The sequence below is a fragment of the Tiliqua scincoides genome, chromosome 5, assembly GCF_035046505.1.
Source record: "Tiliqua scincoides isolate rTilSci1 chromosome 5, rTilSci1.hap2, whole genome shotgun sequence".
In the NCBI taxonomy this organism is placed as follows: Eukaryota; Metazoa; Chordata; class Lepidosauria; order Squamata; family Scincidae; genus Tiliqua; species Tiliqua scincoides.
Genome location: NC_089825.1, coordinates 127,856,231 through 127,878,945, shown reverse-complemented (window position 1 = coordinate 127,878,945; position 22,715 = coordinate 127,856,231). Strand labels below are relative to the sequence as shown.

The 22,715-nt window shown below is 51.2% G+C and overlaps 2 protein-coding genes across 2 annotated transcripts; one reads left to right on the top strand and one right to left on the bottom strand.

Moving 5' to 3' along the window:
* Positions 1-127: 127 nt before the first annotated feature.
* Positions 128-4,219, top strand: THTPA (thiamine triphosphatase). Its single transcript, XM_066627146.1, has 3 exons — positions 128-213; positions 976-1,650; positions 2,093-4,219. Exons 1-3 carry the CDS (start codon positions 147-149, stop codon positions 2,272-2,274), a joined length of 924 nt encoding a protein of 307 aa, XP_066483243.1. The 5' UTR covers positions 128-146; the 3' UTR covers positions 2,275-4,219.
* AP1G2 (adaptor related protein complex 1 subunit gamma 2) lies at positions 4,030-21,950 on the bottom strand. Its single transcript, XM_066627145.1, has 21 exons — positions 21,747-21,950; positions 21,234-21,358; positions 20,347-20,488; positions 19,365-19,461; positions 18,352-18,428; positions 16,538-16,633; positions 15,946-16,026; positions 14,963-15,061; positions 14,208-14,263; positions 13,576-13,689; positions 13,322-13,462; positions 12,680-12,734; positions 12,369-12,491; positions 11,123-11,212; positions 10,871-11,001; positions 8,107-8,211; positions 6,307-6,457; positions 5,586-5,703; positions 5,080-5,246; positions 4,812-4,910; positions 4,030-4,141 (listed from the first exon to the last, which is right to left on the bottom strand). Exons 1-21 carry the CDS (start codon positions 21,948-21,950, stop codon positions 4,037-4,039), a joined length of 2,376 nt encoding a protein of 791 aa, XP_066483242.1. The 3' UTR covers positions 4,030-4,036.
* Positions 21,951-22,715: the final 765 nt, after the last annotated feature.

The following is a 22,715-nucleotide window of genomic DNA, read 5'->3' as shown; positions in this document are numbered from 1 at the left end:
AATCAGTGATCAAAAGGGGGGAGGGGGGATGATCACAGCCAGCTCTCAGTTAAAAAAAAAACTGGATGTGGCCGTTCCTCTTCTTGCTTACATTGCAAAGGGCTATGGGAGATGTAGTCCATTCCAGGCCCTGAACAGGAGTCAATATGGCGGGTGCTGTTCTGGGTTGCAATGAGCCAGCAGTAGCATCTTCTGCCTCCCACATGGAGAAAGGTGAGTGCCGAGGAAGCATTTCCTGCACGCTGCACCAGGGGGCGCTGTGCTTCAGGGAGCAAATGAGGAGGGGGTCTTATGGTGCACTGGGTGATTCAGGCAATGGGGGATTCTTGCAAGAAGCCACTGGGGGGGGGGTCCAGGAGGATGGCCTTGCAAAGCCCACTCAGGCTCCCCCCCCTCGAGGATCTTGTGTTGGCAGCAGCTGGGGGAGGAAAGCCCCCCCTCCCAGCTCCGCTTTCAGACAGGGCTTGGTGCCTTGAAGAACAGGGGGCAGAATGCCAAAGGGACTGTGTCAAGCAGCTTTGGGGGGGTCATGCACAGAGCAGGAAGGGGTGGGAGGAGGTCTGTTGGGGGGCAGCGCAGGTAATTAGAACAATTTGTTCCCATCCTCATTGCAGCTGTGCTTTTAAAAAGATACACTGCAGCAGGGCTTTGTCCTGTAATAATGCATTAGAATGAGTCTGACTCTGGTCGTGTGTGGACCGCTTGTCCCTCACTGTTGAGTAATGACCACCAGTGCTTGCACGCTGGGGATCGGCCGTCATTACTGAGGTGGCAGTTGTTCCCATGAAAATCTGAGCCTGGAATCTCTCCCCCTTTCAGTCCATGCTCGTGTGTGTTTTGACAGTAATCAGCCTGGCACTGATGCAGCAGAGTGAGAACCAGGCCATGACTGGAAGCGGAAGGGAAGGTGTGATCAGCCAAAAGCGATAATCTTGTCCTTTCGTGAACATTGACTGCACCTGCTCTCTTCCGCAGATACCGTGGGCCCAGCCTCAGCTCCCATTGAGGTGGAACAGAGGTTCCTTTATGGGCCTGGCATCGGGGAGAAGTTGGCAGCACTGGGGGCCACGCTGCAAGGCACTGTCTCCTTCCGCGACAAGTACTACGACATGCCCGACTGGCGCCTCACTCTGGCTGACCACTGGCTCCGGGAGCGCGAGGGGGTTGGCTGGGAGCTGAAATGTCCCCCCCAGTCGCTAGAGGGCGGTAAGGCTTCAGGCTGTGTTAGTAGCCAGGCCACAGAGCCCCAGCCACCGCCTTGCTTGCCACGGAGTCCCAGCTATGTCCCAGATGGCCACCAGTCCCAGCACCCACTACAGCTACTGGAGCAAGTCGGCAGACCAGGACTTGCCATGCAGTACCGAGAGGTGACGTGTCCCCTTGCGATTGTGGCCCAGGTCTGCAGGCTTCTGGGTGCACACATGACAGCAGGCTGGTGTGGTGACGTGGCTAAAGCCGTGGAGGAGCTTGGCCTGGAGGAGTTTGCCAGCTTTGTAACCCGTCGGCGCAAATATCACCTGGGCGATCTGAGCGTGGACCTTGACGAGGCTGATTTTGGCTACGCTGTGGGGGAACTGGAGGCAGTGGTGGGGCAGGAAGAGGATGTGCCTGAGGCCCTGAAAAGGATCCAGAAGCTGGGATGTCAGCTGGGTGAGATAATTCAACCATGTTTCTGAATTGGCAGCCAGAGCGATGTAGGTGTTAGTGCAGTGGGCTGGAGCTCTGGGTTTAAAGCCCTGAATCTCCCTGAAGTTCACTGGGTGACTTTGAGCCACTTGCTCAAGGTCCTCCAGCCTCACCGACCTCACCGGGTTGTTGTGAGGCTAAGAGGAGTGGAGGGGAATAATTATAAATTGTAGTCAATGAACGAAGTTACAGCAGGACCCAAAAAGGCTCAGGCCTTGTGTTTTAAAATTTTTGAAGTCGGTTAACAAGAGGTGTCACTCAAGAAAGATCTAGAATGTCTTTTTAATAGTCTTTGATATTCAGAACTTCAGATTGGCACGTCTCAGAATGTTAAATTTGTGCAAAATCCCCATATGATTGTTGATTGAAAACTCACCCCCTTTCTTTTGTCGTCCCCCCCCCACAGGCTTTGATGAGAAAGCCCGAATTCCTGGAAAGATGTCTGCTTACCTGCATAAATTCCGCCCGGCACACTATGACGCCCTGCTACAAGCCAGAAGGCTGCAGAAGGTGGCAAGTACAGAGACCTTGCCCCCAGGCCCCTTACAGCTGGCCCTTCAGTCATCCTCTGATGAGAAGAGGGCATGAATATAAAGCTGAAAAGGGGACAAATGCATCCTGTTTTGCTTTATTGCTTTGGCCAAAGGAAAGGGCAACTTAAATAACTAGGGGCTGTGAATTATCTCATTGGTAAGAGGGGCTACCAGGTGAGGGGCTGGACAGAGAAGGAGCATGAGGGAGGCTTGTATAATCGCAGGAGACCCACAGTCCATCCTTTAGCTGGCTTGTTTTTGAATCTGATTTCAAAACACTGCCTTCCTTGCTGCTCTGCTCCCGATATTTGCACCCCTGCAACAGCACACAGTGGATCTGTGTGGTTTCCCCTCCTCCTTCTGCCCAGTTTTCAAATCCATTAAAGCATCTCCCTTGGTTTTCAGCATTCTATAACTGATCTCTTCTCCTTATTGGATAGGGAGCTTATGACATCACAGCAGCCTAGCCAGTGGCTGGAAGCAGAGAGGAAGCATGGGTTCCACTGACGGGAAACAGGCACTTTTCAGCCTGTTACATGAAAGGGCCCGCTTGGAGGCAGGCTGTGCAGCATGGCCTTTCCCAGTTTGAAGAGACACTTTGCCAACAGTCTGAGGCAAAGAGGCAAAGAAGGAAGGCCCATAGCCAGGGAGACAGACCAGGGACAGACTGCACTTGCTCCCGGTGTGGAAGGGATTGTCACTCCCGGATTGGCCTTTTCAGCCACACTAGACGCTGTGCCAGAACCACCATTCAGAGCGCGATACCAGAGTCTTTCGAGACTGAAGGTTGCCAATACAATACATGAAAGGACAGGCTGAGTGGAGTCCCATCACACGGTCAGACTTTATTCACGCACAAAACTCAAAGGTCATCCCACAAGAGTGACAGGGAGCAAATTTCGGAAAGGGAGGGGGAAGGGAAAACCCTAAAGGAAGTACAGCTTCCTGATATAATGCATTATTATGAACCTGATGAAAAGTATTGCCACAAGAGGTTGTAACAGCAGCTGCTAGGCCTCAAGTCTTTGAAAGGAGCTAAGCATGAAGGCTGATGCCTATCAGTGTCCAGTATCCATGACGACCTCGATGCCTTGTGCCAGGTGCCAGTGTCCTCATAACCCCTCGCTGGCCATTGCTGACGGCCAGAATGAGCTGTGAGACAGTCCGACTCAGTTCAGCCGTGAAGAGGCTCTGGCAGCAGCATAATGACCGCTGGTGCCTGTGGCAGGGAAAGCAGGCCGGAATCTGCATCGCATCCACGTAGGAAAAACTGGACTGGGAAATGAAGAGGGACAGGTGATGCCTCGTTTGTTTTTATCTGAGGATTGGGTTGTTCCTCCCCCCCGCCCCCTACACACACTCTTTATCTTCATTGATTTCCATTTAGTCTCACTCAGTTGTTGTGGAATTTCCCCATCTAGCTGATCAATTCAATTGATTGCCCAGCAGTTGGGAGTGAGGAGGGAGAATGAGAGCAAGCAGGAAGGTGGGGAAGGGGGAATCCCTTCCACCCCTCTGTTCCGGCACTGGCTCTTTTAGATGTATTCTTTCAGGGACTTTTTCTAAAAGATCTTTGTTCCCCAAATCTCCTTCTATCCAGGGTTCTTCCCTTCTGCATTCCCACTCTCACTAGTGCATGTGGGTGTGGGGGGGGTGTGTGTGCACGCATGCTTGTGAAAAAGAGTTAATAGGGGCTTCCAGATGGAACAAAGTTGCCTCCTGGTGGTGCGCTACTATAATTGCAACTCTTTGCAAGGGTTTTCTTCTCAGAGGTGGAGAGAGCATCGCAGGGTGGAGGTGAGCACAGGGGTCACAGTTCACTTCCAGGCGGCTTCCGGGAATGAGTTGATTTCCTCAATCTGTTGTACCAGAGACCCAGAGGGGAGGGTATAAGTAAGCCGTAATCGCATCCGGAGTGGAAGCTGGGGATGGAAAGGATGGAATAATATATATGTAATGTCGAGTAGACTCTGCAGTGACTGTGAAATAAAGCTGCATTCTGAAACGCTGCAAGGTTTGTTTTGATATTGGGTGTACAATCCGACACGGAAAGTTCCAACTTTCATTTTAAAGGAAGTTAAGTCCCTAGTCCTGAAGGTTGCTAAAAGAAAGAGGGCAACGTGTTAGTTTGCGCCATCAAGAAAGTAAAAGGTGCTGCATTTGGTCAGCCAGTTGTGAGTGTTGCTGGAGGGACCGCGAGTAGGGGGTGGGGCTTCACTGGAGAAAATGGAAGTGATGTCACAGCACTGCTCGCTACGCAACCAGGATGACATCATCCCATAAAAGACAGAGGGAAAGTGAAATCACTGCTACCTTTGTGATAGGAATTGAGAAGGAGCAACGTCTGAAGAGGAAAAATTTGGAGACATTCCTCTGAGGTAATCACAAAAGTGGCCAAGAGGAAGTTAAGTCATGGTGTTACTATTACCTCTCCATCTTTGTTTTACAGGATGATGTCACTTCTTTACCACTAAATCAGAACTGAGATGGCTGACTTTGGAGTGATGGCCCAGCAGGAAATGACACCACAATTGAATCCACAGGTTAACACAATTTCCAGGTCTTGTACCTCCCCCCCTCTTCTCCACTTACCTTCCTTGAATTCAGCACTCGAATGTGCTGAGTGATGGGGAGGCCACCCTGGCCTGGGACTGTCGTACTGCTGGGGGCCAAAAGCTCTACCTGGAAGGACTGTTGGAAGAGGAAGAGATGCAAACAGTGTACATTTTCTTTTCTACAACTCCTGAAAAATTTTGGGCCTTTTTTTTTTTAATGGAAAGGGTTTCTTTGGTATCCAGATTCTGATGATGTATTTCAAAAACTGTCCTGTGGGGCAGCAGCTGACTCCAGCTAGGCTCACCTTGGGGACAGCTACTTGCAGAGAAAAGCCGGTGATGTCATCAAGGGCTGTGTTGGATACTGTGGCTGTGATGAGCAGCAATGTGGGCTCCAGGGGGGGTCGCTCCATTGAGAATTTAACCAGGAGACCATCTTGTTCATAAACGGCCAAGCCAGAGAGAGCAGCGTCTGTTGGAAAGGCAAGACCCGTAGTTGGGTATAAAGCAGTCATTTGAGCCCACTCTGATCCCTCTCCCGCCCTGCATGCCATCAACCCGCCTCCAGTTGATGATGTGTTTGTACAGCTTCTCAACATCCAGATAGTCCCGGCATCATCCCAGTTCAGTCCAGGGATCTGGCCTGAATGCCAGAGCCAAACCCCAGAATGCAGAAATTATCATACAGTGCATCCAAGGGCATGAGGAGGCTCTTGCCCTTGCTCTTGAGAAACCGTCGCCAGCCCACACACCTCTGGGTCATGACCCTAGAAGGGCAGAATTAGGTCCCCCGGAAGAGGCCGGAACATACCTGGGAGCTTTAGATCCCCAAGCAAATCGAGAAAGGGCTCTGCCACAGGGGTGTCTGTGGTAGCCTGGGATGGAGAGGAATCCATGGGCCCCCCAAGGATATCCAAGAGATTGGCGACCTAGAGGGAAAAACACAAGGCTGAAGAGATGAAGAGCAGACTTCTCTTGGGGGCTGCGGTGAGACCACCGGTACTGCTTCTAGAAGCAGGTTTGAGAAATCGCGCAAGGGGCAAGGGTGGAATGTTCCCAAGCCCCTCCAAATCGGGACATTTTGGGTCTGGTCTGGTATCTTCTGGTCTGACAAATCTATTTTGGTTCAGTTACAGGTCTAGCTGGTTATGAGCTGGCAGCCAGCTGAGAAGCTCTTGATCTGATGCAAGCAAAGTGAAGGCAGCACTGACATACAATAGATGGCTGGACCGCCTCTGTTTTGCTCCCTCTGCCTGGAATGGCTCCGAAGGGGGGAGAGGGGCCCCTTGCACTCTGCGGTGAGGCTCCCTGCAAAACTTAAAGCTTTGCACCCCCTTTAGCTACACCACTGCAATCCAGGGGCAACACTACCTGGGTCTGATGCTGATTTGGCTTTTAACTGAACCCTCACTTGGGGCCAATAACCTGAATTGCAATTTTCCCCCTTCCAGGTCAGCAGTTTCATGTGCAGGGGGGATCTATTCTGTGTCTGGTGCCTCCTAATGGCAGCCATATGAAGATGCAGCCCCCACCTGATTGGAATCCTGATGCTTGCCATTGCTTGATGGTGCCATCTCCAGGACAGGAGCAGTAACAGCCTGTCTTCCATTCTGTTCTGGTTCACCTCCTTCCTCACTGTAACCAGTTTTCTCCACTAAGGGCATCTTCTCCAATATGGATCCCCTACAAGAGAGAGGAAGCATTGAGTGGAAATCTTGGTATGTGTGTGAGAGCAGAATGGGAGACAATGAAGAGAGAGATCTAGTGCTGACTGAGTACAGAAACCTGCTAGTATTGGAATGCCCGCAAGGAAAGCGCCCTACAGGTAGACCACAGCTGCGATACAAGGACATCTGCAAGAGGGATCTGAAGGCCTTAGGAGTGGACCTCAACAGGTGGGAAACCCTGGCCTCTGAGCGGCCCACTTGGAGGCAGGATGTGCAGCATGGCCTGTCCCAGTTTGAAGAGACACTTGGCCAACAGACCGAGGCAAAGAGGCAAAGAAGGAAGGCCCGTAGCCAGGGAGACAGGCCAGGGACAGACTGCACTTGCTCCCAGTGTGGAAGGGATTGTCACTCCTGAATTGGCCTTTTCAGCCACACTAGACGCTGTTCCAGAACCAGCTTTCAGAGCGCGATACCAGAGTCTTTCGAGACTGAAGGTTGCCAACAAGAAATACCAATCGATGGTGCAGTTGTATCTGGAAGACTGTGTGCACACTGGTCACCCCATCTCAAAATGACAAAAGGAACTGGGGACTGGACCAGCCTCCTTGCAGAGAAAGGCCCCGCAGCTCATAGTTAGCCCTGATGGCTACATGCAATCCCCATATTCAGAGGCCGTGTGCCTCTGAATTGGGGGGGGGGGTGCACAGGAAGGTGATTGTCTCTGCCAGTCTTCGATTCAATTCAAAAAGGAAGAGAGACACAGAATGGCAGAGGAAATGGGAAAGGAGAAGACAAGACTGCTGGCTTAGATTTCTAGCCCACCACTCTCTGCTCTGGCAGGAGGAGGGGGCGGCAGAGGTGGCTGTCTGCTGTACAGGGGAGAGCAACATTTGGCGCACAGCCTTGGGCACAGGGACGCTTTGGGTTGGTCTTGCTCAGAGGCTTCCTAGAGGCATTGGGTTGGCTGATCCAGGCAGTGGGCCACTGGGTTTAATGGATGCACTGGGCTGAAGTCAGCAGAATGGTTGGCAACCTTCAGTCTCGAAAGACTATGGTATAAGCCTACAGCACCCGGTATTCTCAGGCGGTCTCCCATCCAAGTACCAACCAGGCCTGACCCTGCTTAGCTTCCGAGATCAGACGAGATCAGGAATGTGCAGGGTAACAATTGCCTTTTTGAGATTCACCCTGAGCAACTTCATTTTTCTTGAAAGAATAAAACAAGTTTCTAATCCCTAAAGGACTAGAAAAACCTTTCTAGTTTTCATGGACATCTCACAGTAATTTTTTTTTAACTTAATGAAGGAAGAAAGAAATATAGAAAACTGACCAAGGTACGAAGAGTGATGGGTTGTTGGGGCTAGTCCTTGGGAACAGAAATTGTGGGGAAGAGAACAGAAAAGAAGAAGGCCTGTAAGAATCCCTTAAGCACTGCAGGTTCTGCTTAGCCCCTTCTATTTTTCACTGGACACCATCCACACATTTGCAGCATTTTTTGCTGTACCAATGAGGACTAGGAACATACATTTTGCATCCTTACAGACAGAATCCCAGGGTCCCGGCTCAAACTCCCTATTGCTCCCATACAACGTGACAACGATGCAAGTTTCCAGCCCTCCCCGGTTTCTGCTCTAGTGGCCCCTAGAGAGCTGAGCTGGCAAGTACCTGAGGTGGTCGTACTTCCGGAAGAGGGCATTATACTCCACCGCTCGCTGCTGCAGTTCAATGTCATGGCAGCTACAGTAAATGGACATCAAACTCCGGATCCGGCTTGTCCGAGGATGGCAGGGATGGAGAGAGAGAGAATGGAGAAGAAAAGTGACACAGAGCTTTCCTTTCAAGCAGAAAAATGGGGGAAGCACAGGGGGGTGGGGTGGAAAGGGGTAGGCGACTTCAGGGCTTACAGACAGGCCAAGTTTAGGGGTGCCCCTGGGATTTATTTTAGGGGTGCAAGCAGCTTCGTGGAAGGAGCCAAGACATTTTTTAAAAAAATCTAACCTAACCTGAAGGCTCAGGATGACTAATACCTTTATTTGAATCCATACCAGTAAAAAGTGTTTCCCTGGTCTGCTCTGGCCTCAGCTCTCAGGGGTATTCTGAATGCACCACCTCGCACCCATTCTACCATGTGTACAGATGCAGAAGAGCTGAAGTCAACCAGGTCAGTTGGCTGCCTGTCTGCTCCCACAGGGGCCAACATCAATGCTGAGGGAACCCAGAAGCATCAGAATGCCAGATGCAAGGGAGGGCACCAGGATGAGGTCTCTTGTTATCTGGTGTGCTCCCTGGGGCATTTGGTGGGCCGCTGTGAGATACAGGAAGCTGGATTAGATGGGCCTGTGGCCTGATCCAGTAGGGCTGTTCTTATGTTCTTAGCTACAATTCCCAGGAAGCCTTGCAGGTCTCTTGTTATCTGGTGTGCTCCCTGGGGCATTTGGTGGGCTGCTGTGAGATACAGGAAGCTGGACTAGATGGGCCTCTGGCCTGATCCAGTGGGGCTGTTCTTATGTTCTTAACTACAATTCCCAGGAAGCCTTGCAGGTCTCTTGTTATCTGGTGTGCTCCCTGGGGCATTTGGTGGGCCGCTGTGAGATACAGGAAGCTGGACGAGATGGGCCTATGGCCTGATCCAGTGGGGCTGTTCTTATGTTCTTAACTACAATTCCCAGAATGCCTTGCAGGTCTCTTGTTATCTGGTGTGCTCCCTGGGGCATTTGGTGGGCCGCTGTGAGATACAGGAAGCTGGACTAGATGGGCCTATGGCCTGATCCAGTGGGGCTGTTCTTATGTTCTTATGTAAGCATTGAAGCATTGACAAAGCCTTTTTGGCCTTTCGTTCTTGGTGGCAGCAAGGGCCCACTCTTGAACTGTCTGTGCCAGGGACTGTGTCTGTCACAGCCCCGGAAGGAACTCAAGGGGGTGAGGGAAGTTCAGGGCAATGCCAACCACTGCACATCAAGACACTTTTGTAGCAGGCTACAGCCCCACAGACACTAGTTGAAGTGTGCAGTGCACACTGGTCTGAAGAAATTCCTCTTTGTGTCCTCCCAGTTTGGATGTGGCCCATCTCCCTCCCTGAAATGTCACCCCCCCCCCGCCTCTAAGTATCATGCAGTCTCAAGAAAGGGAGAACCCTGGGATATAAGGAAAGTGGTTGGTCCCTGGGATTGGTGCTCTTCAACCTCTTCATAAATGACCTGGAGACAGGGGTGAGCAGTGAGGTGGCTAAGTTTGCAGAAGACACCAAACTTTTCCAAGTGGTGAAGACCAGAAGTGATTGTGAGGAGCTGCAGAAAGATCTCTCCAGACTGGCAGAATGGGCAGCAAAATGGCAGGTGCGCTTCAATGTCAGTAAGTGTAAAGTCATGCACATTGGGGCAAAAAATCAAAACTTTAGATATAGGCTGATGGGTTCTGAGCTGTCTGTGACAGATCAGGAGAGAGATCTTGGGGTGGTGGTGGACAGGTCGATGAAAGTGTCGACCCCATGTGCGGCGGCAGTGAAGAAGGCCAATTCTATGCTTGGGATCATTAGGAAGGGTATTGAGAACAAAACGGCTAATATTATAATGCCATTGTACAAATCGATGATAAGGCCACACCTGGAGTTTTGTGTCCAGTTCTGGTCACCGCATCTCAAAAAAGACATAGTGGAAATGGAAAAGGTGCAAAAGAGAGCGACTAAGATGATTACTGGACTGGGGCACCTTCCTTAGGAAAGGCTACGGCGGTTGGGCCTCTTCAGTCTAGAAAAGAGACGCCTGAGGGGGGACATGATTGAGACATACAAAATTATGCAGGGGATGGACAGAGTGGATAGGGAGATGCTCTTTACACTCTCACATAACACCAGAACCAGGGGACATCCACTAAAATTGAGTGTTGGGAGAGTTAGGACTGACAAAAGAAAATGTTTCTTTACTCAGCTTGTGGTTGGTCTGTGGAACTCCTTGCCACAGGATGTGGTGATGGTGTCTAGCCTGGGTGCCTTTAAAAGGGGATTGGACAAGTTTCTGGAGGAAAAATCCATTATGGTGTACAAGCCATGATGTGTATGTGCAACCTCCTGATTTTAGAAATGGGCTATGTCAGAAGGCCAGATGCAAGGGAGGGCACCAGGATGAGGTCTCTTGTTGTCTGGTGTGCTCCCTGGGGCATTTGGTGGGCCGCTGTGAGATACAGGAAGCTGGACTAGATGAGCCTATGGCCTGATCCAGTGGGGCTGCTCTTATGTTCTTATGCTCCCTGGGGCATTTGGTGGGCCGCTGTGAGATACAGGAAGCTGGACTAGATGGGCCTATGGCCTGATCCAGTGGGGCTGCTCTTATGTTCTTATGCTCCCTGGGACGTTTGGCGGGGCACTGTGAGATACAGGAAGCTGGACGAGATGGGCCTATGGCTTTCGAGGTGGTTGCAGGCATGAGCTCACTTGATGTCGCTGCCTTGGAGACGGGTCCCGAGCTTCATGAGGGCAGTGAGCACATAGGCTCTGGTGGCCGGCAGGGAAAGGTGTGACTGGAGCACCCGCTCTAAAATGGACAGAATCTCCTCTGGGTCCACCTGTGGGGGTGGGGGCAAGGAAGAGGAAGGTGCATGCAAGGCATTTTTTGACACGTATGAGCAAGTGCCCCCTGCTTCCCCTGTGTCCCCATCTGCACCCTCTGAATTTCCAACTCCTCACCTGCTTAGGCTCCACCTCTTCGCAGCTGCCATCCAATAAGAGATTGCCATACTCACCAATGCACCAGGTGGCCACCTGAACCAAGGGTTGCTGGTAAAAAAAGATGGGGGCAGCACAAGTTATGCTACAAGACTAAACACTGCACTCCACTCCACTCCACTCCAGGGACATCAGAAGGCCCTTCTCAACTCTGATTTCTGCAGTCTCTGCTCTCCCCAGCAGTAGCATAGCCAAAGGGGGGCAGTGTGTTAAGAATTGCAGGTGCCGCAGTGCGCTGTGTAAGCGGCCCCTCCCACTCGCCCTTGGGGCAGCAAAGGTATGTGTCCATTCTGCCCCAGTGGCTCCGACAGCGACTGGAAGGGGCCGTTTACGTGGAGCATTTTGGTGTCTGCAATCCTTAACATACTGCCCCACCAGCTACGCTACTGCTCTCCAGCACCTCTATCAGAGTGCCTTCCAGCATGCCCACCATTTAAAAACTGCCAGCAGTTCCCATAAGCCCCTGTTCAACCTCTCGGGCTTTCGGAAAGACCAAGAGACGCGCTAACTTGCCGGATCAAAGACTGGAAAGTCCTCATGTTCCATTGGAGCAAAATTAACTAAGACTTTGCTGGACCCGAGTCTTCCTACTAAGGAGCTCAGAGCAGTGGATGTGTGTGTGTGTGGGGGGGGGGTATCTTCACAACAATTCTGTAGAGTAGATGAGACTGAGAGCTGGAAACTGGCCCACAGTTACCTCGTGTGCTTCAGTGGCTGAGTCTTTGGCTCGCACATGCGGCACAAGGCATTGAATTACAAGACGGCAGGTGCACTTCAGTTAAGGGTATGAAACTCAAACCGCAAGATTTAGAGCTGTTATTCCCAACACAAAGTCATCTTCATGTCTTTGCATTTAAGATCGGAAAAAATGTAGGAATGTGATCTGGATTTATGACCATCCTGGCTTTTCTAGGCTGGGATTTCAGATGTCCAGGTCAACCAGAAGGTGACTGGGGACTCTGGCAACTGTACTGTTGGTCTAGTCGGTTTCCACCCGGCCTTGTAAAGTCACAGATTCTGGCCAGCCTTCATTGTTGAAAAGCTGGTAGCTGAAGTGAATAGCAAACTGCTCTCAAGACTAGCCTTGGCTCCGTCCCCTTCAGCTGGCAGTGCTGCCAAACTGTCAGGAGAGGCTCCATTTCCTGGTTCTTCAGAAGTTGGCCAGGATGCACTCTGCAGCCCTGAAACCCTCTCCTTGTCCCCACACCTGAGAGATGTCTTGAGCCAGCGCACTGTACAACTGTTGCACAGCGTAACCGTGCAGCTCACGTGCTCCTCCAATCAGGTGGATGAGGTTGGGCACTGCGTCGTCAAGGACGTAAGATCCGGCCTGCAAAGGAGACAGGTGGAGAGTGACAGTTCCAATATCACAGCTTTCAATTTTTAAACAAAATTTCTTGCCCTCGGGCTCTTGCAGAAACACCTTTCAGGTGCATGAGGTGAACAGAAACTGTGGAGAGCAAGGCTCTTCTCTGAGCAATACAGCAACACTCCCTTACCCCAGGATTGCCATCTTACCATGGTCAGGACTTGGAGAATGGTGTCTATGTGCCAACGCTTGTTGGGTGCAAACCTGGAGGGGAAAAAATGAAAACAGGCAGGAACACCTCAGACCCATCAGTGGAAACGGTCTTTCTCACCCAGCTTTTTTTTTTTTTTAATCCCCCCCCCATCCACATTTTTATGGAAAAATGGAGCTCCAAGAAGCTCAGGGTGGTATACATTGTTTCTTCCTTCCCAACTGTTAACCTGCACATGCCTGATCTTGCCTGATCTAGGAAGCTAAGCAGGGTCAGGCCTGGTTAGTACTTGGATGGGAGACCGCCAGGGAATACTGGGTGCTGTAGGCTTATACCATGATCTCGGAAGCTAAGCAGGGTCAGGCCTGGTTAGTACTTGGATGGGAGACCGCCAGGGAATACTGGTTGCTGTAGGCTTATACCATAGTCTTTCAAGACTGAAAGTTGCCAACCCAACCATTTTTGTCCTCACAGTGACCTTGTGGGGTAGGTGAGGTTGAGAGAGAGAGAGAGTGACTGGTCCAAAGTCACCCAGGAAGCTTCAAGGCCGAGCAAGGATTAGAACCTGGGTCTTCCAGGTCCAACTCCCAAACCACTACTCCACCACCCTGGCTCTCTGCCACAAACACAGCCAACTCACTTCTCAGCAGCCAGGAATATTCCAGAAGTGCAGTCGGCCTTCAGGTCCGGGGCACAAGTGTCAAGGAATCCCAACAACTCCTTCACGGTGGCCCTCACGTTGCTGCTGTTCACCAGGGCAAAGCTGAGCTGCAGGGCTCGCCTGTGGCGGGGGTAGGGGTAGGGGGGAGACAATGGCAGATCAGTCTACTGGCCAGGAAGGCTCCTCTGGTTTCACCTCAGGGGAGTTTCTTGCACCTGACATTCTCCTCTCACCTCTTCACAGTTGGGTCAAGGTCAGTCAGGCATGCCAGGACTGTGGACCGGTGCCTCTGGACAGCACTGTTCTCCGCTTGCAGCAATTTCTGGAGAGAGGTTAGAGCCACATACCTACAAAAAAGGAAGGGGGAGAACAGAAAACCTCCAGAACATACAGAATTCCATGTGCTGGAGAAAGAGCTGCAACTTGGGTCTCAGACAAGGGCGAGCCTGTCTTCCAGCCCCCCTTCTGCTCTTTCTCTTCCTTTTCTTGCTGACCCCCCAGTTCCCCCTCTGAACTTCACTGATTGGCTGTCTGGAACCCGAGTTGGAACCTAAGCTTCATTGTCCTGGGAAGGAACATCAAATTGCTAAGGCAAGGGTTCTCCAGTGTGAGCAGCAAGCCCTGGGTGGGGGCCCGAAAAATGCTGAAGAACTAAATCGAGTCCCTGGAATCTGCAGGTAAGGCCGAGGAAGAGCTGAGTTTGAGACCAGAGCAGAGGTGCTCAAAGTGCAGGGCATGACTAGCTGTAATATGGGCGACTTCCAGGCTCAAAACTCTTGTTTCAAATCCCAAGGAGCCCACAATCAATATCAAGTGACCCTAGTAGGGTGACTCTGTCACCTGTTCTTTCTCCATCGCCTTTTACCTGATATTTCGATCCTTGTTCAGGAGAAACCGCCCAAGGATATTTACAGCAAGAACCTATGCGTAGAAAGAGAGATGGGCCCTTACTTCCCAAAGAAGACCAGATATAGGATTGAAGCATGACTAAGGAAGCAGCAGACCAGGGCTGAGAACCACTTCCGAGATGTTAAGAACATAAGAACATAAGAACAGCCCCACTGGATCAGGCCATCGGCCCATTTAGTCCAGCTTCCTGTATCTCACAGCGGCCCACCAAATGCCCCAGGGAGCACACCAGATCACAAGAGACCTCATCCTGGTGCCCTCCCCTACATCTTGCATTCTGACATAGCCCATTTCTAAAATCAGGAGGTTGCGCATACACATCATGGCTTGTACCCCATTATGGATTTTTCCTCCAGAAACTTGTCCAATCCCCTTTTAAAGGCGTCTAGGCTAGACGCCAGCACCACATCCTGTGGCAAGGAGTTCCACAGACCGACCACAAGGTCTACAGAACCACCTAACACTGGATTGCAGTTCAACAGAACAGGACGTGAGTAACTAAAGACAGCTCCAATACCAGGTGGAGACTGGAATCCCATATCCTAACCTATAAAAAGCCAAAGCATAACTGCACCCGACAACGGTTGATACGTTTGAATTGCATCTCTACAACCGAGCTGCCCCCACAAGGAACTGGGAGGAGAAGAGCCAGGTGAGGAGCTGGTTTAGCCCAGATGAGCACCCGTGCTGTCTTGCAAAATGCTGCCGTACCCGGAGTCCGCTAGCCGAGTGCACGCCCATGATGGTCAGAACAGTCTCGTACAAGATGGCATTGCCCACGTTCCGTGCCGTGTCTGTGTTGGTGGCCACCTGGGCAAGAGCAGAGAGCACAGTGTTGCTGCTGTGACTCTTCCCTGCCCCCCCAGCCCTGACTTCACCTTAGCCTCTTCATTGCTAACCGTCTGCCAAGACTCACCTCCGTAGCCCACCTCCAAACAGGTCCCAGAGTCCATGAACTAGGCTAGGGGTGGTCACTATGTGTCTAGTGCATTGGTTCCCAAACTGTGGGTCGGGACCTGATTTTTGGTGGGTCGCCAAAGGGCGATGGAAAGGTCAGATAACTGCCTCAAGCCCGGAGGCTATTCAAAAATCAGATACTGTTACTACTAATTACCCTGAAAAGAGCTCAGCTCCTCCAGTTTGCAAGCATTTGTAAATATAGGGAGATGAATGTTTGAGGGTCTTTTTTCTGGTTATTATTACTTATAAATAAATAAATAAATAAATAAATAAACAAACACACACACACACACACACACACACACACACTATTTCTTTCTAGATTTCATTTTTTTAAAGTCATAAGAACAGCCCCACTGGATCAGGCCATCGGCCCATCTAGTCCAGCTTCCTGTATCTCACAGAGGCCCACCAAATGCCCCAGGGAGCACACCAGATCACAAGAGACCTGCATCCTGGTGCCCTCCCTTGCATCTGGCATTCTGACATAGCCCATTTCTAAAATCAGGAGGTTGCGCATACGCATCATGGCTTGTACCCCGTAATGGATTTTTCCTCCAGAAACTTGTCCAATCCCCTTTTAAATCTAAGCGGGTCCTGATAGATTGTCATTCTAAAAAGTGGGTCACGGTGCTAAAAGGTTTGGGAACCACTGGTCTAGAGTATCAAAAATGTCCTTCCACCCACCCCAGCAAGGGTACTTTTCCCGAGCCCACATCCCCTCTCGCTTTCACCTGGGCCAAAGTGTCATTCATGGCGTCACTGATCTCTTCGTTGTCTCGTCCCAGAATCCTTAGCAGCCGCAAGATCTGTACCTACGAAGGTGGCAACAAGAGCGGCTAAGTGGGAAAGGTGAGGTGGCTGAGAATTTGAGTACATCAGGAAGACATTCTTGATGGTCAGAGTGGTTCAGCAGTGGAACAGATTGCCAAGGCAGATGAAGATGTCCCTCCCTGGAAACCTTCAAGCAGGAGTGAATACTGTGCTTGCCTTTATTCTCATCCAGGTCACTCTAGGAAACTGCCTGAGGTTAAGTCCCCCTAGCTCAGTACTCTGACTGGTAGCAGCTCTCCAAGATCTCAGGTGAAGGACCTCCTCAGGGCTGCTCTAGGAGATCCTCAGAACTGGAAACCAAATTTGAAAGGCCAAGTGGTAACAATGACTTCCTGTGTTCACACATCCTATGGGAAAGCATGAGGACCTCCTGCCTCGAGATTCATGAGAGAGAGAGGACCAAGCTGTGGCCTCTGGCCTTGAACTGGGGCAGGAGAATAAAGAGAGGAGTTTGTGAAAGGAGAGGTGACCAGGGGGAAGATGACCTGATACCTGCAGAAAAGGGTTGCTGATCCCAGATATGCTGTTATCCGGAGAGTACTCGGCCACCACCAGGTTACGCAGCACACCTACCAGCTGGGATGCACACTGTTGGGGAAAACAGAGAGGAGACAGCAGGTTATTAGAGCAGAAAAGCCCTCAAGGTGGCCTCAAGCCATGATTCTGGCCATGCCACTGTCTCCCCTTCTGCTTACTCGCAATTCCCTCTTGGATAACTCTGAGGCACCCCTTTGAGTTGTACTAATTGAACATTGTCCTCCAAAGCCCTCTAAAATGGGGGAGCAGGAAACACTTCAGACTTTCAGGGTCTTTTTAGTTTTATAAGATCCCCTGAGGCCCACCAATATGAGGGAGGGAGGGAAGAAAAGAAGCTAATGTGAAGTCTAGTCAAAGCAGGAGAAAGCAACCCACAAGCCTTTAAATGAGGAATTAAATAGGCAGCAGCGCCTCCTATTATAGGAGCAGCAGGTCTATAAATAGGCAGCAAGTCCACTCCACTCCACTCCACTGGTGGGGATTAACACAAACCCCTACGCACAGGCACTATGAAGATCTGGCTTGCATGCTACTGCTCCACTGGGCAGAGAGTGCTCCTGTTCACAAGATGGGTAGGCTCTTCTGGACCACCTCAAGCTGGGTAACAGCGAGAGGCTTCCTTGGTTGCGCGTCCTACGTTAGAAATCACCTGCTCAGGAAATGCTCACCTGGCAGAGCAATCGGCCACAGCTTTGGGAACTGGGATTACCTCAGATAGGAGGCAGCGTATGCAAAGCCAGTCCCTTTTTTGGTCTTGGTGGCAGCATCAACCCCCTTTTTTTGAACAGCTCCTCGCTTCCTGGGAGAGACCCAGAAGGTGAGGAACAGAGGCACCTTCTTCCCCCACCACAAGGTAGGCCGCAGCAACCTCGTCCAGCTCATCACGAAGATGGAGGCATGAGAACCACTGTTACCCTTTACCCTTTGTTTAGTCTCCTCTCCGCTGCCCAGGTCCCAATGCTTTGTGTGCAGGCAGCTCCCGCCTACAGCTGAGCCCAGGGGGGCAGGCGCCTGCTCTGAGAGGTGAGCAGCAAGTTGCAGGGGCAATTTTGGCAGGTGTCATTTGCCATGCAGGGTGAGGAGAGCTGAACCTGCCCTGATTCCCTCAACCAAACCAGCCCTACATGTTAGCTGCCATTCCTGGTCCCCTCACTGCATTTGGGGGAACCACCCTCTACGTGCCCCAAATTCTCCCAGATGCAAGGAGAGGGGCAAGATGGTGCATGCTCCATTCATGCGTCTGGCCAGGGTGGGGAATTGAGCATCACCCGGCCCGGCCCAGTACAAGAACAGAACCAGGAGCACAAGTGGAAAAGGAAGTCACTGTCAATAGGCTCACCAGCAAGTGCCTGTTTTTGTGACTGTCTCCACTTGAGGAAGCCACCAGAAAAAGCGAGCCCATCTGGGCTTCCAGACACACAACCCTGACTAGGAGCCATAGACCTCCTAGGCTGACTGGCAGCAGCCTTGTGGGGCTTTGCTCCTCTAAGTCGGGTCTGGAGCCATGCAACACACATGGCCTCCTACAACGGTGACCAGGTGCAAAGGACAGGGAGGAGATGGGATCTCCAAGGGGGAGCTGCACAAGGTCCTTCCTCCACACCATTTTTAAACACTCCGGACAGCTCCGCCGTTTTGAACCAAGCCGACTTGCTTAGGAGCAGGCAATAGGTTCCAATCCCCCCCCCAGCTCCACATTCCTCAAAGGCACATCTTTCCAGTGGACCAACAGCAGAGGAGGCCAGGACGTCAAAGTCACATCCTCCCACCTTGCAGAAGTGCTCCAAGGCCTGCAGGCTTTGCTCGCACATCTCCGCAATCAACATGACAGCACCATGCAGAATACCTGATGAGAGACAGACAGGGGTCAATTGCATCTCAAGTCCCTGATTCCCTCTATCTGGGTGTGCTGGGAGCACCCTTCAGATGCAAGCTGCTCCTTCAGACTCATTTCTCCAGCAAAGCCAGCCCCCTCCATTGGGAAGCTGACTGACTCCCTGACTTCCCCATCATCTGTTTTCACTTGTCATTTATCACCCTCTGGCCCTTATCCCTTTCCTTGTCTGGACCCATGAGCTTGTAGTAGTTTAAGTCCTACTATTGACGTGGGGAGACCCGGGTTCAAATCCCACACAGCTCTGAAGTTCACTAGGTGGCCTCAAACCAGTCACTCTTTCACTGTGCCCCACCTCACAAGGATATTGTGAAGTGCTGTGGTGGGGCAGAGTTCAGAGCTGGGAATATGTGTGATCATAATAACGAAGGCTGAAAATATGAAGAATTTGCCTGGTATTCACGCAGGCATTTGTCACTTGAGACCTGTAATTTGTACATGTGAACAGACCACCCCTGATCAAACGCTTCATGCAAAGCTTTTCCTATTGTCCCATGTCACGTCAAGCTTGCTTTGGAGTGGAGCCCATCCATACAATCAGCTGTGAGTCATCAACAACAACAACAGTATTTATATACCACTTTTCGACAAAAGTTCACAAAGCGGTTTACAGAGAAAATCAAATATCTAATGGCTCCCTGTCCCAAAAGGGCTCACAATCTAAAAATATGCAACACCAGCAGATAGCCAATAAAAAAGACACTGCTGGGGTGAGGTGGGCCAGTTACTCTCCCCCTGCTAAATAAAAGAGGAGCACCCACTTGAAAAACTGCCTCTTAACCAGTTAGCAGGGGTCAAGCATTTGTCTAATCAAGTGATATGCACACATGTGGGAACCAGTCCTTCTGCTTTTGGATCTGGGCAGACTGAAGGGACAGCGGTACTTACTGTGACTCCGTTCAGTCAGCAGGTGGTCACCGAGGGCAGTGAAGGTGTCCGTGAGATCTGGCACCTTCCGAATAATGTGCACGGCACAGACCACGGCCTGCAAGGTTGGCAGAGAGCAAAGGAGGTGTGTAAAGAGGCCTGGATGAAGGACCCAGGGCTGCAGGCACCCCCACCATTTCCCAGGGTCACCACACAGGCCTGGAACTTGGCAGAAGCCGTAGAACCTCCGTTCTTAATGCAAGAGGTGCCAGTCTCTGAACATGGATTTTTCCTTCCCTGCTGAACCCCTCTGGAATTAACACAGTGAGCTTCCAGGTGATTCTGGGCAGTTCTAAGGCTGAGGGTAAATCTCTAATCAGCCTTCTAGCCCATGTGACGTAATGAGTGCCTCTGAGCATTTAAGTACAGGTAAAGCAAGGCATGCTGGGACAAAGAATCCCAATTTCACATAAATACTGGGGGAGGGGGTCTGAACTGTCAGTGACTAACCAGGAAAGAGAGTTGGGAGCAGGGACACGCGGTAGGTGGGAGGCAGAGCCTCCCCATCAGAGTTCTTTGAAAAGTGCCGCCATTGTGGAAGGTGCGCAAGCAGAGGAAAGCCAATCAGGATTGGAACTGCTGCATGGTGGGGGGAAGAGAGCTAGCCCTCATCAGGAATCCCCCCACTCCCTTCCACACAGAGCTGATTCCAGATTCAGCGCACCGTTTGACCTAACTTAAAATGCAACCATGCAGGGTGGGTAGTGATCAGAATCATGTTCACGGTGTGCAAGGAGGGGGCATTTAACTTTCTCCTGCAGTCCCACGAACCCACGGAAATCATGCCCCCAATGCTGCAACTGGTGCCAATGAAACAGGACCGACGTCTTCACGCAAGTGGTGGGAAGCTGTAAGACATTCTATGAAGCAGGCACTTTAGGAGAAGGGTGCAAAGGGAGAGTGGGTGCTGTTGGGATTTGTGGGTATGTTTGTAGCACCTCACCTTCCTGCGCACTGAGGGCTGTCCGACTCTGGCCAGCTGCTCCACCTCGCTGGCCAAGTCTCGGAGCATGGCTGCTGAGCCCAGAGACCCAAGAGTGCTCAGAGCCAGGCCTTGCACCCAACCACTGGGATGGAGGAGGTCGCTGGTGAGAGAAGAGAAAAGCAAGGAGAATGGAGGAAGAAAACCCTCCTGCTGTGCCTAAAGATGCCTGCCTGCTCTGCTGACTTCCTTTGGTCACCTGCATTCCAGAGGGATTTCTCCACACTCTACACTCCTTTCCCTTCACCTCTGTCCCACCCCCAGTTCCACCTTCCAGAGACTTTCCAGTGTTGGCTGCCACCTTTCATCAACACTGAAGCTCAACACTTTCCCACAGAGAGTGGAGCGCATTAAAAGGAGTCCTATTCTAGGGGATTTCCAGTTGAAATTCCCAAACATAAGCCAACTGCTTCCCAAGCTTTGCCCCATAAAATGTGGCTCTTATTGTTATCAAGAACATTTATATATATGTTCATTTCATATATGTTCATGTTCATATATGTAACATTTATGATATATATATATCACTTTCCAACAAAAAGTAGTTCATAAAACTGTTCCAGTAGCTTGCATGGACCCAGGGCTACCCAGTCCTGACATTCCAGCATCTGAGCCTTCAAAACCCATGTTGTGGACACCTTTCCTTAGGATCCACCAATCCCTAAAAACTCAACTCCCAGCACCCTCCCTGGAAGCACATCTGAATGGTCCACCACCACTCAGATTCCAGGTTCATTTCTTTCTGCCAGTCAATTACCACCCAAAACTGGTGAGTCTGTTTCCCACATCTGAACATGGAAGCAGCCCCTCTCCCCCCCCCCCAGCCCTCTTCCATGCCACCCTCTTACTTCTTGATGCTATTGGTCAGCAGGAGGTGGGTGTCCTGCTTCTCATCCAAGAGGAGCGCTGCGCCAAGGTAGCCGATCCGCTTGTCTTGGAACTGGTGAGAGGCAATTAACTTCAGGCACTCCACCTGGATCAGGGCAGGAAGACAACATGAAAAGTTTAAAAGCCCAGAACAACATGAATAAGACTAAGCTAGCAAGTCATTTCCACCCTATAAAGGGGCTTCTTCCAACCCATGAAAACAGGAGTGGTAAATGGATGTAGGGATAGACCTAAGGATCTTCAGAATTTACTGGGATGGACTCAGGTTAAGCCAGGATTGCCAGGCCTTAGTTCTCCCCCCCTCCTTGCACTTGTTTTTGTTGTATCACAGCTCAACCCCTGTGTGTGAAATTACACAGTGCTTCTGAGCACACACAGAGTGCTTTCCATCAGCACTGAAGGAAAATCCCAACTGAGAGCCTGAGCAGATCTTGTGCATGTGACTTAGCTTCACTCAGAGCATGGCTGTGCACCTGTCCAAAGTGAGCTGGATATCCCAGCAGGTGAAGGTAGAGCAGCTTGGCCAAATTGGAGGCCCGAGCGCTGGGCTCATCGTCCCGAAAGGCCCCCCGAATCATGGCGCTTTCCCGCTGGACCAGCTCACGCTCCTCTGCCTGGGTCCGTGCGCCACGTATCATGCGGATCAGGGCTGGCAACTTGTGCGGTGCTTCTGGCATCCTAGAGGGAGGAACAAAGCGGGTGGGGGAGGATCTTGCAAAGAGCATTCATGAAAGTTCCAGTCCTGCTACCCACCCTGTACCACACGTTTTGCAAAGAACTGTGCAATTTTAGTCTGCAGTAGCAAGAGCTCAGCCCTAGAACCCCTCTTCCAACCTAGCAGCTGAGCCTGGAATAGAAGCAGGGTGCTAACCCTCTCATTAGGATGCAAACTTCAGGTCACTGAGCATGAATTAGTTAACATCTTTTAGCAGTACAGTATTCTCAATCCGAATGGCTAAAGAATGATAAAAGGGGTGGTTTCCTCAACCATTCCAGTTTGTGCATTAGTGGCTGCTTACGCAGGACGTGATATCCCAGCAGGTGAAGGTAGAGCAGCTTCGATGATGGCCGGATCCCAAAGGATCTCCTCTATGGAGAACTCGTGCAAGGAAAGCGCCCTACAGGTAGACCACAGCTGCGATACAAGGACATCTGCAAGAGGGATCTGAAGGCCTTAGGAGTGGACCTCAACAGGTGGGAAACCCTGGCCTCTGAGCGGCCCGCTTGGAGGCAGGCTGTGCAGCACGGCCTCTTCCAGTTTGGAGAGACACTTGGCCAACAGACTGAGGCAAAGAAGGAAGGCCCATAGCCAGAGAGACAGACCAGGGACAGACTGCACTTGCTCCCAGTGTGGAAGGGATTGTCACTCCCGAATTGGCCTTTTCAGCCACACTAGACGCTGTTCCAGAACCACCTTTCAGAGCGCGATACCATAGTCTTTC